Below are 15,703 nucleotides of genomic sequence, written 5' to 3' on the forward strand. Positions count from 1 at the left end.
GATTCTGATTAATACCTTGAAGTACTTAGTCATGATGGTCTCAATTATTCAAATAACTGCAATTGAAAAAATTACACTCTACATTTTTTAAAAATATAAGAATATTTTGTAACTACCACTATTCCTAATACAAAGAGAAAATAAGAAGTGGTTGAACAAAAAACATACTGCTTTTATTTTTTTAAATAATGAGAGTCAAAACATTACCACAAAGACCAAGTTTCCATAGACTGACTTTCTTTCCTAGTTCTGCAAAAACAGTATTTTCTTATTTCAAAATCAAACTAGATGTAAGACATCATTTTGGTAGAAAACTATTCTCCACCATCCTGGACTTTTTTTGGCATATCTGTCACGCCTTTTTATGGCATGTCTTTCTTTCCCTTTATCTCTCAATTCCTATTTAACTGCTGATGCTTTTCTTCTTGTTCTCCTCCTGAGAGATATAAACCCCGTTTTTTGATGTTTTTTTTTCCAGGGAATGTGTCACACTTGTAGGGAGGAAATACCAGATTCATGACATCTTGTCTGTGCCTAGCAAGGTACTGCAGCCACAGCAGCTGACAGGCACATGAGGACTTCATGCTCTGAAGGTGTGTTGCTTCAACCATTTTAGAATTTGGAGTGTGGTTACAAGAAGAATTGTGTTGTCCCTTCTTATTCACCCTCTCTCCCTTTACTTTTAGATATAGTTCCTCTCAAAGGCTCCAATTTCTTTCCTAAGACCTAGCAGCTGCCTGGCCTTGTGTGTGCTGTAAGTGTGACAGCTCTGAAAACCAGCAAATACCTTAAAGCTACTGCCAGGCTGGATTTGGATTGTCTGTAGTCATCCACATGGCTTTATAATTAGGAAGAGTGTTATGATTTGACTCATTATGCAACTATCTCCATAAAAGAAGGAAGTATTTCTCTCCTTGGGAGGAAATTAAGATGAGTCATAGCTGGTATTGAGCTGAATTAGACAAGCTGGTGCTGAACAGAGCTACAGAGCCAAGGAAGAAACCCTGATTAGGACAGTATATTACAGCATCTTGCTGACCTGTAATGCTGACCTTTTTACAGCATTGAATTTTCATAGTGCTGGGAGTTTTCAGAATGTTTTCAGCATTTCAACCAGTAGTCAGATGATTACCACCTTGCAGAGTAACTTGGAAGCCCAGAGTACCCCTTGGGCCCTGTTTCCTTCCTTTGTCCATGTCTGAACTGCATTAACCAGGAGTTGGTTAATAGAGCACTTCATTATCGAACACTACTCATCAGGAAGCCTTGCAGGCTTTGGGAAGTGCCTTGGGGCTGTTAGGGGAGGTGCAGATTTTTGGGAAGGTGTAGTATGAAAGACAGCAAGGTTATCATACACTCACCATGTTACATACAGAAGGGAGGCCTTAATTTTACATGTAGATGAGATTAGAAACAAGATTGCATTCTTCAGTTTGCGTGAAAGGGAAGCATGACATGAGCAAGGTTTTATAGTCTCTTTCCATCTCACTTTTTTTCCTTTCCTCAAGAGCATTTAAAGGGAAAAATACCAGGGCATCCTAAAGCACTGAGCTGTGAACAACACTCAGTGTGCTGCTGTTTCAGCTCTCCTGAACAGGGCTCTGCTGTACCCATCCATCAAGGCTATAAAAGATTAATTCACTGTCCTGCTTGGTTTTCATCTATTTTAAACATTTAGAGACCTACTTACATGCCCTGTAAAACTTACACAAATCATAGGGTTTGGGAATATTTCTGGTGAAGTACGTGCCTTTTACTCTCAGAATGGCTACTCTTCTGCTTCAGATTACCATGAAAATAATTTTGCTATCATGAAAACCCCTTTGGAAGGGGGTGGGGGTGTGAAATTTGTAGTAATTGTCATGCTTATTCATTATTCCTTACTTCATTATATTTATTCCTCGCTATTTTTATTTTGCTAACATCCTGCCATTACCTTTTCCTCTCCATTTCCAAGGCCCAAGTCTGCAGGCAGGCACCTTCTGCTAATGGGCAAAGTTTGCCATGCTCAGCAGAAATAATCAGCATTGGTTCATTATAAGAAAGAGTCAGTAAATTAACTTCCTCTAATTCTGCTTTGCCAGAGGTAGTGTTTTGGTTTCTGGCAGAACTGGGAAGCTTCATCTCTGCCAGGTGTGTGCACACCCCTAACCCCATTCTGCTGCCTACATTAAGCAAAGAGCTGGTCTCATCTGTGGTTTCATCCTCCACAGGCCATTCAGCTTTCTGTTTGTGTGCTTAAAGCATTCAAACCACTCTTGTTTGGATATAGATTGGCCCCTAAAATCTAATGTATTTTAATCAGAAGCTTCTAGTAAAAACGGTCCTGTATCAACAGAATATAAAAGTATCAGAGAGGATTGCACTCTTGGTATGTGTAAGACAGACATGCTGTGGTACTTACCCATTTCGGGGCCGTGGGCTCGCAGCTTCCAAATCCCCTCTCTCTTCCTGATGTGAGGAGATCACACTTGAAGGGTAATCTTGAGTATCCTCCCTGAGCCCTTCTGCCTCCCAGTAACCTTCGTGATGTGGCAGAGGAGTTCTCTGGGGGTGTGCAGAGGTCTCATGAACCCTTAAGCTGTGCAGGGAACTGTGATGATCTCCATGATGGTCTGCGTGTTCCACCAGCTTCGCCAGTCCTACTGCGCTACAGACCAGCAAAAGCTTCACGAGCATCCTGGGCTCCTTCCCCCCCCAGTTCCACCTGTCTCTTGTTCTTTTCTCTGAAGCTCAGCCTGAATTACTTCAGAAATGCCCCGGCAATATTCTTTAACTGGAAAGTTGGAAGAAGGAAGAAAAAAAAAAAAGTTGTAACAAAGAGCGGAAAGAGCTTTTGGCCCTCCCAGCTACTGTGGAAACGTCCGTGGCTGTTGAACAATGTGAGCCTGGTTCCTGTGTGGGGCTCAGACGTCTCTGACAGGGGGGAAAAAAGAGGTGGTAGGAATATAGCTTATTCAAGGAACTTCTGAGCTTGCCTGCCTTCTAAACTTATCTGTGAACAGGAACTCGGCTTTTATCAACTGCCTTCTCCCTGAGGCACAGGAAAAGGATGTTAGCTTAAAGGAAAGGAAGAGAAAAGAAAGGAAAGAAAATACTGAGTGCTCTAACAGACTCTCATTACACTGCCAGAAAATGTCACGGACCTGCTTGGTCCAGTGCTGCACATGGAAGTTTTTCCTACAATTTAAAGGCTGAAATGCCTTGGCTTTAGCAGCAAGGTATTTGTGATATAGGTATTTGTAGGTATATTGTGCTGGAACAAATTGCGGGCATTGAGGGACTCAGAGCAAATGTACAGTAAAAAAGAGCCTACAAACATCCATTCTTCTGCAACCTTTGCAAAACAGCTCTGTGAATCATAGTCTGTTCCCATCAAAATGGAAGATTTTCATGAAGTTGTCCTTCAGAGAGGTCAGGTTAATTTTTAAGAGTTTCTGTTTGGGTTGTCATCACTGGGTGATGGCCATCAGGCCTAATTTTTTTTTAAATTATTTTTAATTAGCATTAAAGGAAAAATCACTAGCCAAGAGCTGCTGTCAAGAGCTACCTCTGTCACCACATTCTAATTTATTTTTTTTTTTAAGGCTGTGGAGGTGACATGTAGTTTTCTTACTGGTTTTGCTTTGCTGGTGGTGCTGCTTTTAGTTTTGTTGCTTTCATTAACTGTGTGTCTTCTTTCGCTGTCTTGCAGTGTGATGTGCTCTGGCATTTTAAAGAATAAAGTGGAGTGATGCTCCACTCACAAAACAAGTGGGAATGCAGGACTGCTAGATCATCTTGCAGTGTGAATGATCAGCCCAAAGTTCAGTATGTCTTGCAGTGCATTAAATGTAAAGCTTTTATGGATTTGTTCCAGTACCAGCTGAAAATAGAGGAAAAATCTCTCCAGGATTTTGGGAGGCCTTGTTATTAATGGATGTGAATTTGCATCTCCTTATCACTGGCTGGATTTGCACCCCTCTCCTGATGCCCCTATTTTATGCTCAATGGAAGAACATAGAGAAACACAGAAGTGCCCTTCCTGACCTGTGGTAGACACTGCTGCCTAAGTGACAGCAACGTATGGGGCCAGGCAGGGAGAGATTTTGCTAATTCTAAGGAAAAACCTGTTCTTGCTGTAGCAGTCACTTCTCCAGGGAGATGAAATCACAAGGTCTGGACTGAAGACTGAAAAAAATTAGCAACTTCCCTCTGTTCCTTCCTGCTGCTTTTATTTCCAAATTGTGTGCATCCTGCTGTAACACATGTCAATGTGTGAATATTTCATGTGCCATGTTTCACACAGAAATGTGCTTTTCTCACAAGTAACTGGATGTGACCTAAGCATTATATTTGTTTATATATTAAGACCATTATCAGGAAGGAACTGAAGCAAACATGAGACAAAACAAGCAACAGGCTTATAGCCTGACCTGCAGTGAGATCCTGGCTTGCAGAGAAGGGACTTGGTGCTGCAGGAATTGAAGTCATTCTTCATGGGTGTGATCCCTCCCAAGTGGTGGGACAGTGTTTCTCTGCCATCCTCCTGGCTCAGAACATCTGCTACCCCTCCAGGTGGAAGAACCTGTTCTCTGTACCTCTGTAGTGGTGCTGCCCTGTGGGTACAGCAGGCACAGATTTGCAGGTTAATAATTTAGCACAATGGTTTTTTGGTAGTGGTTACGAAAGATGCTAAATATGGAGCAAGTCAAGGGATGAAGTCTCTTTCCTTGTGGTAGGCATAGCATAGGATGCTGCCATGAACACATGAAAGACATTCATTATTCAAAGGAATTTCCTTACTGAACAGTAGCTGAGATTTCTGTGTAACACCTGTTACAATTTGTGATATATGAATAACACATTCAGATTATACTGCTAGTTCAAAACATCAGGCTTGCTAGCAGAATGAGCTGTAAATTTTCTTTTATATCTGTAGAGGAACAGGTATGAGGAGTGTACATACTCAGGAATGAGATACACCAAACTTTGCCTCTTTTTTTGTGTGTGTGTGTTTTTTGGTTTTTTCTTTTGTGGTTTTTGTTTGGTTGGGTTGGTTTTTTTGTGAGCTGTTGCCTCAGCGTGGAACCAGGGAAAACAGACATATATTTGCTCTAACAACCTGCTTCTTGCTTTCTGAGCTCACTGTCTTCTAGAAGGTACTTTCTAGATGAGAAAGACATCTATGCACCAACTAACATCAGTAGATATTTAGTCACTCTTCAGTTGCCTAGTTTGGTGTTGGTATATCTTACAGAGCTGGATACCACTGATCTAATGAAAACAATGGTGAGTTAAATCAATTTAAAAGATAGTTTGGAACATTATTTGGAAAGTGTTATTGTGAAGTGTTATAGTGAAGTGTTACTCCAAAAATATACTCAAAACCCATTCAGTAAGGGATGTTATGCTAAGGATCTTTGGAGATGCCCTGGTGGTTCTCACAAGTTTTCAGTGGTTCTAATAACAGCTAGCCAAAAGATACTGTTCCTCCACTCCTTGTCCCCAGTCACTAGTGACTTTTTTCCCCCCTTTTGCTCTTATTCATGGAAATACTTTTTCTCCAAGTATTTCTAGGAAGTACTTCCTCAAAGTGTTCAAACTTCTTCAGACTTCAAGCTAGCCTTTAAAGTGTTGATACTGCCAGTTACACTGGATCGATCACTTATGCCCTGGGATCTTGCCAGTAAGTGTCAGGAGTGCTCTTGCCTTGTCTGGTAATTCTAACCACTTCCATTCAACACAGCTCTTAACCCCCTCTGATGTTGCCCACCCCAAGCATTCAGTGTCCTGTTTGCAATTCCATAGCCAAGTCATCAGATATCAGCACCATCTCCTGGGTAATCTGCTTAAGGTACAAAATCTCATTTTGGCCCTTTTCCTTTTGTTTAGGGTCAGAGCCCTGCAGCTACAGATGGACAGGAGGTGAGCAACCTCGGTGTAAACAGTGCCAAACAATGCATTTGATCAATGGCCTGTCTGATAAATAGCTTGGCCGTACTTGGGAAGCAAACACTCCGGCTGTTCCAGTCAGCATGTCTCTGGAGAAACAGCCCTTAGAAATTCAGTTTTCACTTAATAGATCCTGATGAATTTGTTTGTTTCTTTTCTGTCTTTCTAGATTCACTGCCTACTCTGTAAAGCTCTTAATTATAGATTTAAATTACAAATCTGTGTATTAAAAAAAAAAAAAAACAACCCTGGGAAAAATGTTTAAAAAGACAAGAAAAGATGGAAAGCAGGTGTTGCTTTAGATTCTTATGTCCCAGTTCCAAATCTCTGAAGCAGGCTGAATAACTGAAAGCATTTTATGTCTGGGAAGACAGTTTTGCTGATAGCTGCACAGCAAGGGGATAACTTCTCATTAGGTACTGGGATTTAGATGTGGAAAATGCTGTCTCATCCCTTGCCCGCTGCCGATGCGCGCTCATGCGTGTGCAGCTGCTCTGGAGGAAGAGAGCATGGGGAGAAGAGTGTCAGGAGGGGACTGCAGGGCTAGAGAGCAATTCCTTTTGCTGGTCTGTCCATCAGAGGGAGAAGATGAATTCTTGCTGCCTGTATTTTTAATGGTTTGCTCAAAAGCTCTCAGTGGTGTTTGACAGCAGAGATCAGTCACGGAAGATCGCTGTACTGGCAGCACTCTGTGCGCTGCATGTGGCTCATCCCTGTGTGTGTTCCTGAAAAATGGCTTGTCCCTGGCTTATTCATTCCCTAGCTAAGGAAATTAGCTCATTACCTATGCAAACATACATGCAGGGATTCAAATCCTAAACTGTTTGCCATAGGATGTCAAACAACTCCTTGTTTTCCTTAGGGCATGGAAATGACGTATCTGTGGCAGTTCTCCTTTCTGCATTTTGAAGTTTTCATAAATGGAGAGAGAGAGGAAGGATTTCTGTTTATATATAGCAAGTTTCGATCCTGTTAATGTTAATATTATTCTCCATAAAGGAACTTCCTCAACAAAGGATATTTACCAGCCACAAAAGCAGTCTGTCTTTCCTTTCCTTACCTGTCTTTCAGACAATATCATACACAATTTAAATACTTCAATCGAATATGACCAAATCACACTTCTTTCATCCAGCAAAATGACCTTGTCAGCTGTTAGTCTCCAGCATAAGTTCATTGTTAAAGACAAGGTTAAGGCTTTGTGGGCAGAGTAGCTTACAACTGGGAAAACTCAAGAAGGAAGAGACCCAAATTAAGTAAAATCCTGTTTAATCTGTTGCAGGCACAAAGAAAAAGACATTAGAGGACAGGGAATGTTGATTTCTGCTTTGCATTCTTTTCTTTGCCTTGGATCAGTGCTTTGGGAATAGGTAGACTTGAGTTAGAATTCCTTGCCCATATTCCAGAATTGCTGGCAGATGTTGCACAGACCTGCTTCCAGGTGTCAGCTACCAACACCCAGGGACAGATGGAGGCACATGAGAGGTGGGGAACTTCTCCTTTCAGGGGAAGTTTCTGCTGTTATCCAGCAAGAGACTCAATAGCCAAGTTTGAGCAGCCAGAATTCAAACTTTAAATGAACAGCAAGTGGATGGTTTGTCATTGAACAAGTCAAGACAAGGCTTTCTTTTGGTATTATGTAGATCAGCCAAATGTTTTTGAGTTACAGATTTGTTTACAGTGATGTAGCTTAACTGGCTTCTCCTAGCGTTGCAAGAAGCAATCAGAGAAAAAGAAGTTGCTGCCAGCTGAGATAGGAACTTGGGTTTTGAATTGCCTGCTGGAGGCCTTTCTCTGCTGATATCATACCTGATACAGAGGGGGAAACCTTACCAGGCAGAAAGTTAAGTCCCTAGCAAAATCTTAAAGCCAAGGTAGCTTGTGTTAACTCTTGTTAGTTTTGTCTGAGGTAGGATTGGCAACAAACTGGGACTGAATCCTCTGCTTTGAGTAGAAGGATCCTGCAGTCACCTGGAGGTGGCAAACATTGAGGAGACACTGTGGATGCTTGCCCTGTATAGATTGCCTACGATGTCTTGAGTTCAGAGCTTTCCTAAAAAGGTTTCAAGGTAAAACAATGCCTGTGCAAACTGCTGCTGCCTGGGAGGGATCCAGCAGCATTGAAATGTGTCTTGTGAGCCCTTTCTCAAGGTCATTGGGACAGGGGAAGGCAGGAAAGGAGTATCCCACTTGAGTATTGGCTAATTCAGTCTGGTGATGATTCATGTTTCACATCCCAGGATGGCTTGATATTTCATGTATTTGTTACCTTTTATAGCAATGCAAAATATGTAAAATTGAATTGTACAAGTCACAATGACAGAACAATAGCTGAATGAAATCAAGATACGCTTCCCACTCAGCCTTATCAGCCTTGGTGTTCCCCTGAAAATACCAGTAAAACTCATAACCTTGGGAATGTCTGTGCTCTGGTTTAATGGTCTTTGAAAGTACGGTGAAAAAGTAAATAGGCCCTGGAGCAATTCCCAAAGATGGTAAATTCATTTTTTTTAAACAAATGTAGTTAAAACAAGACTCCTGCCTGTGCCTGGTGAAATCAATGGCAGTTTTGTGACTGGCTTCAGGAGCAGTGAGGTTAAACCACTGTTGTATGGCACAGTAAGGTGCAGATATCTTCAACCTGAGAGCACCTTGGGAGCAGGAAGGAGGACTAGCCATAGCAACAACCACCTAGGGGGAATTTTGACAGATGGTAAGAAAAACCTTTTCCACTTCTTGCTGCAACATTCTGGAACTATGTGAGCTCCTATAATAATTGGTACGCTGTGCTGGCCTTCCTCTGATTCCTGCACTTTTTAAAATGAACAATTGATAAATTCATTAGCCTGACAGAGATTTGGCTCCTTTATGTTCAGATGGAAATTTGTTCTTCATTTATAAGTAAGGAGACTTATTTGTGAGAAAATGATTAAGAACTGTAATGTTAATTCTCAGATAAACAGCTTCTCAATAATTCCAGTATGTGGTAAGAAAAACACTTCCAAAAACGGAAGAATTATTTTTAGTTCTACGGTAAGAACTGTTTGTGTACATGTCTGCATGTACGTACAGATATAACATTTTTTGTTCAGACTTTTTTCTGTGTTGTCATTCCCCATCTGACGCTTCCAGGCTGATAACTTGTGGCAGCAGTGGCTTGCAGACCACTGCACTTCATGACATTGTGGTATGCTATCTTTCCAAAATGCAGCTCAGCCTCTGAATTTCATATTCTGTTTACCTGATGCAGAAAAACAGCCAAAGCAAGTCATGCTTTGGGCTCAAAAGCTGATGCAATGTGGCTTCCATAGTTTCACATCTGGCACTGTTGAAAACAATAAATAAAAAATCACCTTGCTGCACTAGCAATTGCTTTCACAGCTGGCACTGAACTTCATTTTGTTGGTGGGGCAATAGCTGATTTGGGCCACTTAGGATCTACTTCAGAAAAGACTAACTTGAGTTTAACTGCAAGTACATTGGGATATCCAACTGTGATTAATGATCATGTTTTGGTATTTTTCCTAGCCAGGCCTTGAGGCTGGATGGATCCTCTGTAAGATTTCCCCAGCCAGTTCTGTGCTGGCTGTTCTCACCCTGCTGTACTCTGCAGCACCAGCTCTGACGTGAGGGATGGTGTTTGGTGTGAGATGTTGTCTCACTCTGCGGCAGCAGAGCAGGGCTCTGTCTACAGCAACTCAGAGAAACAAATAGGAAACAGGATTTCCCCCAACAGGCGTCTGATTTTTCAGAAATGAATCGTTGTAATGGGATGTACAGCTGAGCAAACCCCACAATTTATACAGAATGACTTCGCACTTGACAAAACATAGCAGGTGGGACCTCAAGCTTGCTTCACCTGAGCACCAAGCTGTAGCTAGTTCCCTTTTTCTCAGGTTTTACTAGAAAAAATGTTCTTGTTACCATTTTGTGCAGGCTGGTTCTGGTAGCTGCCAGACCAAGAAACCTTGACCCTGTTTGTTTGCTACAAACACCGTCAGCATTACATGCTCTCCACCCTCTGGGGCCCAGGAGAGCTGGTGTTTGGCTCCTGCTGCAGCCTCGGGAAGATGCCCTTTCAGGAACTCAGCTCTTCTGCTAAAGTCTCCCTCTCCACTGAGACCAACCTTCACTGAGAGCATTGCAGCATATTTTAAAAGCTTTCTCTGTCTGGAAATTCTCCAGACAGCTCCTTACCTACTGCTGTCATCGTCCTCCTCTCCCCCTCCCTTATTAAAGCCTCCCCAGCAGATCCGTGTCATTAATATTTCAGTATCAGCTGTACACGGGCATTGGCTACACTGCAGCACACTTCATCAATAAGAGCCAGCGAGGGCTCTGAGCTCTGCCACACTGCCTTCATCCAGCACAGGAGGAAGAGCAAAGGCAGAGCCTGCCAGAGAAGCTGAGATCTGCCGAGGGTAAGGCTGCATCCCGCAGCCCCAGCCTTGAGGTGCTTTTTGCTGCTTTTGCTCCCTCATTCAGATCGTCCCAGATAATACCCTAACAAGCAACAAGAATGGATGTCTTTAAGAAAGGTTTCTCCATTGCTAAAGAAGGTGTGGTGGCTGCTGCAGAGAAGACCAAGCAGGGAGTGACAGAGGCTGCAGAGAAGACCAAAGAAGGGGTAATGTATGTAGGTAAGAGAGAACTAGTTTTGATCTACTTTTAGCATGAAAAGCTGCATAGATTGTCTCTGAGGAAGTCTGGGAAAATGATATTGTGGCTGAAGCTTCGGAGTGATTAGGAGGATAGTCTGGATAAGATCCTGAGCTCTGCACAGTTGCTATGTAAACCTGGGGTACCACAGCCTCCCCGTGCCTCAGTTTCCCCAACTGTAAGTTAGACATAGAAACCACGACTTCAGGGAAGGCAGAATGATGTTAAGGAGCAGATGCCCAGGTGTAAGGTTTGTTTGACTGTTCAGTGATTGTTTGCAGAGTGAGTCAGGCACTCTCCAGGCAAACGAGCACTGCTGGTCTCTGCCTCACCTCCACACTGGGAGGGACTCACTGAGGAGGTCCCTGAGAGGAGCCAGCAGTGTTAGTGTGAGGGGATTGCAGGATGCATCTGTTTCCCCACAAACAAATGGGTTTGTCCTGAAATCCTTCTGTTCACCGACCTCTTTCGTTGCCCATGCACACATTAATCTTGCTTTACAAGAGACGCCCAAATTCCTTTTGCCCAGAGAATAGGATCTGGAAAGCAGCATGCCTGATGTCCTGCCTAGAGATCTCTTTCACAGTTAATGGGCTGAAACCTCCCCTTTCAAGGTCACCCTTGAAACCCACTATCTCCACTTATCTAGCACATGCAATTAAATGGCTGGATGGTCAGATTTTCCATATAATACAAACGAAAGAGTCTTAGGTTCCCAAGACTGATTATCTCACTGCTGATCACTGCATTTCACACAGCTCTTTACTTTTGCTAGATTGGGAGTGTTTCTTTTTGTAGGAAAGTTTACATGCAGGCTCTTCCTGCTATCCTACTGCAACATCTACAGCTATACTTAGCTACTATATTTAAAACTGCTCTATTGCCAATAGCTACAGATATGTATTTGTACATTACAAATTAAATACAAAATTTGTGTGTAGCAGGCCTTGTAATGTTTTTATTTCGAATTTTTAAATACTTAATTATTGATATGCTGGAAATGAATGGATGTAACAGTTCACATTTCCATTTGAAGCTGACCCACAAGAAAAAAAAGGTAAGCAGCGTTCCTGTAAACAACTAAACCAACTACAGTAAGTGAAACACCAGCCTAAGAAATGTCACATGTGGGTGTCACATTGTGGCATCATTACTGGTCCACCTGCTTCCAGATCTGAGTTGGGTTGAGGTTATTTAGAGTTTTTATACATAATTTCTCACATCTCTTTTCAGTCACGTTGTACAGCTCCACACTGTGACCTGGTTTTCATGGTTGAGCCGAGAGGTCTCTTTAAGAGATTCTAACCTTTTCAATAAAGTTTTCTGTGAGCCTAAAACTCAAATAAGGATCAAGATGAGGATTAAGTGCTTTCTCCTTTTATTGGTTTGCTTTGCTGGTATACTGCTGGTTCCTCCCCTGTCATGCACTGGTCAGAGCTTTGCCTTGGACTGATTCAGATCCTGTTGGGAAGCTCAGCCCTTTAGGGGAGAATTCAGTCTTTCACAGGCAGGAAAAGTAAAGACCAGATGCTGATTAGGTTAGCTCAGAAAATGAGTGTTTTAATAGTCAGAGAAGGTGGAGGTTAAAACTGGAATGATTAGTATGTTGTTCATGCTGCCTTTTGTCACTCTGTGCCATATGAACAGTAAATCAGAGACCTGAACTGTTCCTTCCTTCCTTCTTCCCTTGCAGAGCCCTATCCCAGCAGCTTCATCTAGAGCATTAGGTGATAAGACTTGAATTTCTTGGATGCTAGGAGAGAATTATACTGTATTGAACCTCAAGTGTCTTTTGAGAACATCAGGAAAGAGAGCAAAATCCCCAGGGCCTAGGATGGATGAAGTGGATCCCTGACTTGTATTCAGGTTTGTGTTAACTCATTGCTGCCTCTCAGAGAAGGATTCCAAATGTCTGGGCACAACCGCCCTGTCTGGTGAATCACTTGCTGCTGCCCAGAGGAAAACAATGCTCACTCAGAGGCATCTGTCTGGAGCGAACAGCATCACTGGGACACTGTGGCCACCTCGTTCCCCCTCTGATCCATACAGGGTCAGCTCCCACAGCCCATGCCAGCCAGGAGATGCCTCCCTCCTGTGCTAAGCCTGCAATGCAGTGCCCCTGCCCTGCCACCGGCCTCGCTGATCCAGTGGGGTAGAGAAGAGAGTGCACGAAAGGAGAGGGAGGAGTCCTGTATCATGGGTCACCTCTGTGCTTGGTGAAATCACCATCTGCTCCCCAAATTCTAGCAGCCTCTGAGTGTGCCAGAGTGTCAGGAGGTCCCTGCATGGGTAGTGTGGATCCAGCAGATGGTTCAGTGGGCTCTCTTTATTAATTTGATTTGAATAGGGGTGTTAGCTGAAGTTAATTAATGAATTTATTGCAAAGCCACATCAGAATATTGAATCATTAGTACTGTTTAATGCTGTAGTTCAGGAAGCCTCAACAAAGAATGCACTTCTAGTTTTCCAGAATGATTTTCGACCTTGTGTGTTGCAGAAAGCCCCAACACACCAAGCTATGTTTAAACTGAGTGATTCCTGTAGGATTTAAAGCACATCAAAACATCCTCTCTACTCTAGACCTTCTCCCAGGGCACAGCACTCCACCACCTCGGTCCCACCCTGGCGGTCCCAAAGCACTTGCGGATGACTCAGAAAAGGCAGGATGCATGAACTTTTAATTCTGGGTACACAAGCTGCAGGCAAGGACTAATGAGTGAAATGAGATTGAGCATCAGGTGATTGCTTTCTGATTCAACAGATGCGGGCTGCTGGCAGGAGTGTGCGCCGGAAGGTCGGGTTTCATGCGGTGCATAATGGATGGAGCCTGAGTCATCGGGTGTGGCTGCGCTGGGAGGATGAGGCGAGCTCTCCCCAGGCTGCAGCAGTGACTCTTCCCAATGACATTGCTTCTCTCATGAAATGGATTTGGATGTTTTCCTCCTATCTGCATCCCTCCTTTCTGGAATTATTTTCCACCCGCAAATATAGCACCTGCTCACTCCTCTTCCCCGTAAAATAACTGAGCACAGATAGTCAGTTTAAAAGTCTGGCAAAAAATATACAAAACTGCAGCTCTTGTGTCACTAAGTGTGTTTACTGCAAAACTGCAAAGGCATGAAAGGCTGGTACAGCAAATTATGTACTTTTGCTTACCTATCAACTACTGTTTGACCAAAAAGCAGCAAAGGGCTAAGCTTGAGGATCTGAGTCTGATATGAGACAACCTTGTATGTCAAATCAACATTGTGGCAGCCTTTTCTTGGAATGATACTGGGAGGGAAAATGAAGCAGGATGGTGTCTGAACTGAACCTTGTGTGTTTGGCCCATTCAGGGGCTACATTTGTGGCTTGAGACCTGCTCTGCTCAGTGCTGTGCTTCTGCACATGTTTGTGTGTCATGGGCACCATTATTAAATCCAGTTCACAGCAGTGCACATGTATCATGTGCATCACTAGGAACTGTAGCTTACAGCAGTAACAAGTTAAAGGTACACAGATTTCATTTCTTGACCTTTAAGACAGTTTGGCAGGGTGGAGTGAAATGTTGAGGGCATATTGTAGTAGAATGGTTTTGTTCTGCTCCAGGCAAACACTGCAACCACCAAAATAAATCAACAATTGAGAATTACATTCAATAATACATAAACAGAACTGAGCTGGGCTGTTGTTATCAGGGCACTGCACCTGTTTTGCTTCTCAGACTGTTAATGAGAATGAGCTGTGGCTTGTGACTAGTTTCTCCCACCACACCCATGGATGCTCCACTATCATGGAATCAAAAATCTGCCTGGTTGTTGTCCATTTTTATCATTTTGATAGTTGGCCATAGAAATCCTTTTGTTGTATCAGTATGAGAAACCTGAAGAGAACCTGTATAGGTGCAGATGATTTGCAATATAAAGTGGGACCAGTGGAATATTTTTTCTTGTGTTTATTTAACTTCCAAAAGAAATAAATTTGATCCTTTATTTTTTCAATGTGTAAAGCACCTAGTTACCATGGGGGCTGCCCATCTACCGTATGATTTAACTTATCTGCAGCAGTATCAAGTACAAAGGATATATGGCTTGTCACTTGAAGCATGGAGGAAAATCACAGAGATTAATTATTCCTCAGGGCTATTTGTGTTGCAAGCTGAATGCCTTCACATCCTGTTAGCTTTTCTGCATTGAGAACAGCAAGATAAATTACAATGTAGGCATAAATGTGGTGTATTTTCATGATTTGAGATAAAACCATCTGCTTTCTATGCATTGCTCTGAGCAGGCACTTACAGCCTAGGCTGAGGCACCAAACTGTAAGTGAATCTAGTAAGTAGGTATGTAGGAGGTAGGTGGTGGTTCTGTGAATTCAGTCTCAGGTTTCTCCAGAGTTTTTATTAGTGGTATAGAATTAGACTTTAAATGACCACTGCAGCCAAGTATCCTGCTGCAAGGCAGGGGAAAGTCATGGATGTGACTTCTTGTCTTGTGAGAGTGAGGTAGGTGAGATGTTACCAGGTGATTTTATTTACAGTCATTTTACAACTAGCTTAAAGTTGATTTACCACCACTCAACTGCTCATTTTGGAAATATTGCAGGGACAATTTTTTATAATCAATATTTTTCAGGTCTAAGCATCTCCAGAGAATTTGCTGTTGAAGCTCTCCAACTCTCAACACAAAGATACTCATTGGCTTTACTGGGGAGGGAAGCTGCTCTCTTTTCTGACTCTACAATGGTTTGTGTCTGAGCAGGAGGTACCAGCAGCACCTTGGCTCCCCACTGCACTTCCTGAGAGCAGGAAACCATCTGTGTCCAGAAATCAGGGTGTAATTTCCAAGCAGCACTGATGGACTGTGTTTCCTTTCACAGGCACCAAGACCAAGGAGGGCGTAGTGCAAAGTGTGACCTCAGGTAAGAGGACAGCCCGAGAGGGATGTGGAAATCTGTGGTGATTGTTTGACCTCTTGGGAAGGCCATCACCCCTGCCAAGTGGGAGGTCTCTGTGGGACACCATTGATCTGCCTGACCTTCCCACTGATGAGTAGAGGCTGCTTGCCAGGAGCGATGGTTCAGGGTCTGGCATTTGCAGTGGACATGGGGGGGAGAAAATATTTAATCAGTA

The 15,703-nt window shown here is 42.9% G+C and overlaps 2 protein-coding genes across 7 annotated transcripts in view; one reads left to right on the forward strand and one right to left on the reverse strand.

Annotated features, from left to right (window-relative positions):
* Positions 1–15,703, reverse strand: part of MMRN2 (multimerin 2) — a 38,301-nt gene that overhangs the window by 17,463 nt on the left and 5,135 nt on the right. For 3 of the 5 annotated variants that reach the window (XM_041405122.1, XM_041405121.1, XM_041405118.1), the window contains exons 2-3: positions 4,416–4,598; positions 2,405–2,776 (exon numbers count right to left, since the gene is read on the reverse strand). In XM_041405122.1, coding sequence (XP_041261056.1) covers positions 2,405–2,679 — 275 coding nt within the window. In that variant the 5' untranslated portion in view covers positions 2,680–2,776; positions 4,416–4,598. The remainder of the gene's footprint in view (positions 1–2,404; positions 2,777–4,415; positions 4,599–15,703) is intronic. The other 2 variants (XM_041405119.1, XM_041405120.1) reach the window with 1 other exon arrangement.
* Positions 1–15,703, forward strand: part of SNCG (synuclein gamma) — a 35,125-nt gene that overhangs the window by 9,225 nt on the left and 10,197 nt on the right. Inside the window, exons 1-2 of one of the 2 annotated variants that reach the window (XM_041405126.1) lie at positions 10,235–10,574; positions 15,451–15,492. In XM_041405126.1, the coding sequence (XP_041261060.1) occupies positions 10,454–10,574; positions 15,451–15,492 (163 nt within the window). In that variant the 5' untranslated portion in view covers positions 10,235–10,453. Of the gene's footprint in view, positions 1–10,234; positions 10,575–15,450; positions 15,493–15,703 lie in introns of those variants that run through there. The other variant, XM_041405127.1, reaches the window with a different exon arrangement.

This window comes from Onychostruthus taczanowskii, unplaced genomic scaffold (genome assembly GCF_017590055.1).
Source record: "Onychostruthus taczanowskii isolate IOZ18803 unplaced genomic scaffold, ASM1759005v1 scaffold22, whole genome shotgun sequence".
Taxonomy (NCBI): domain Eukaryota; kingdom Metazoa; phylum Chordata; class Aves; order Passeriformes; family Passeridae; genus Onychostruthus; species Onychostruthus taczanowskii.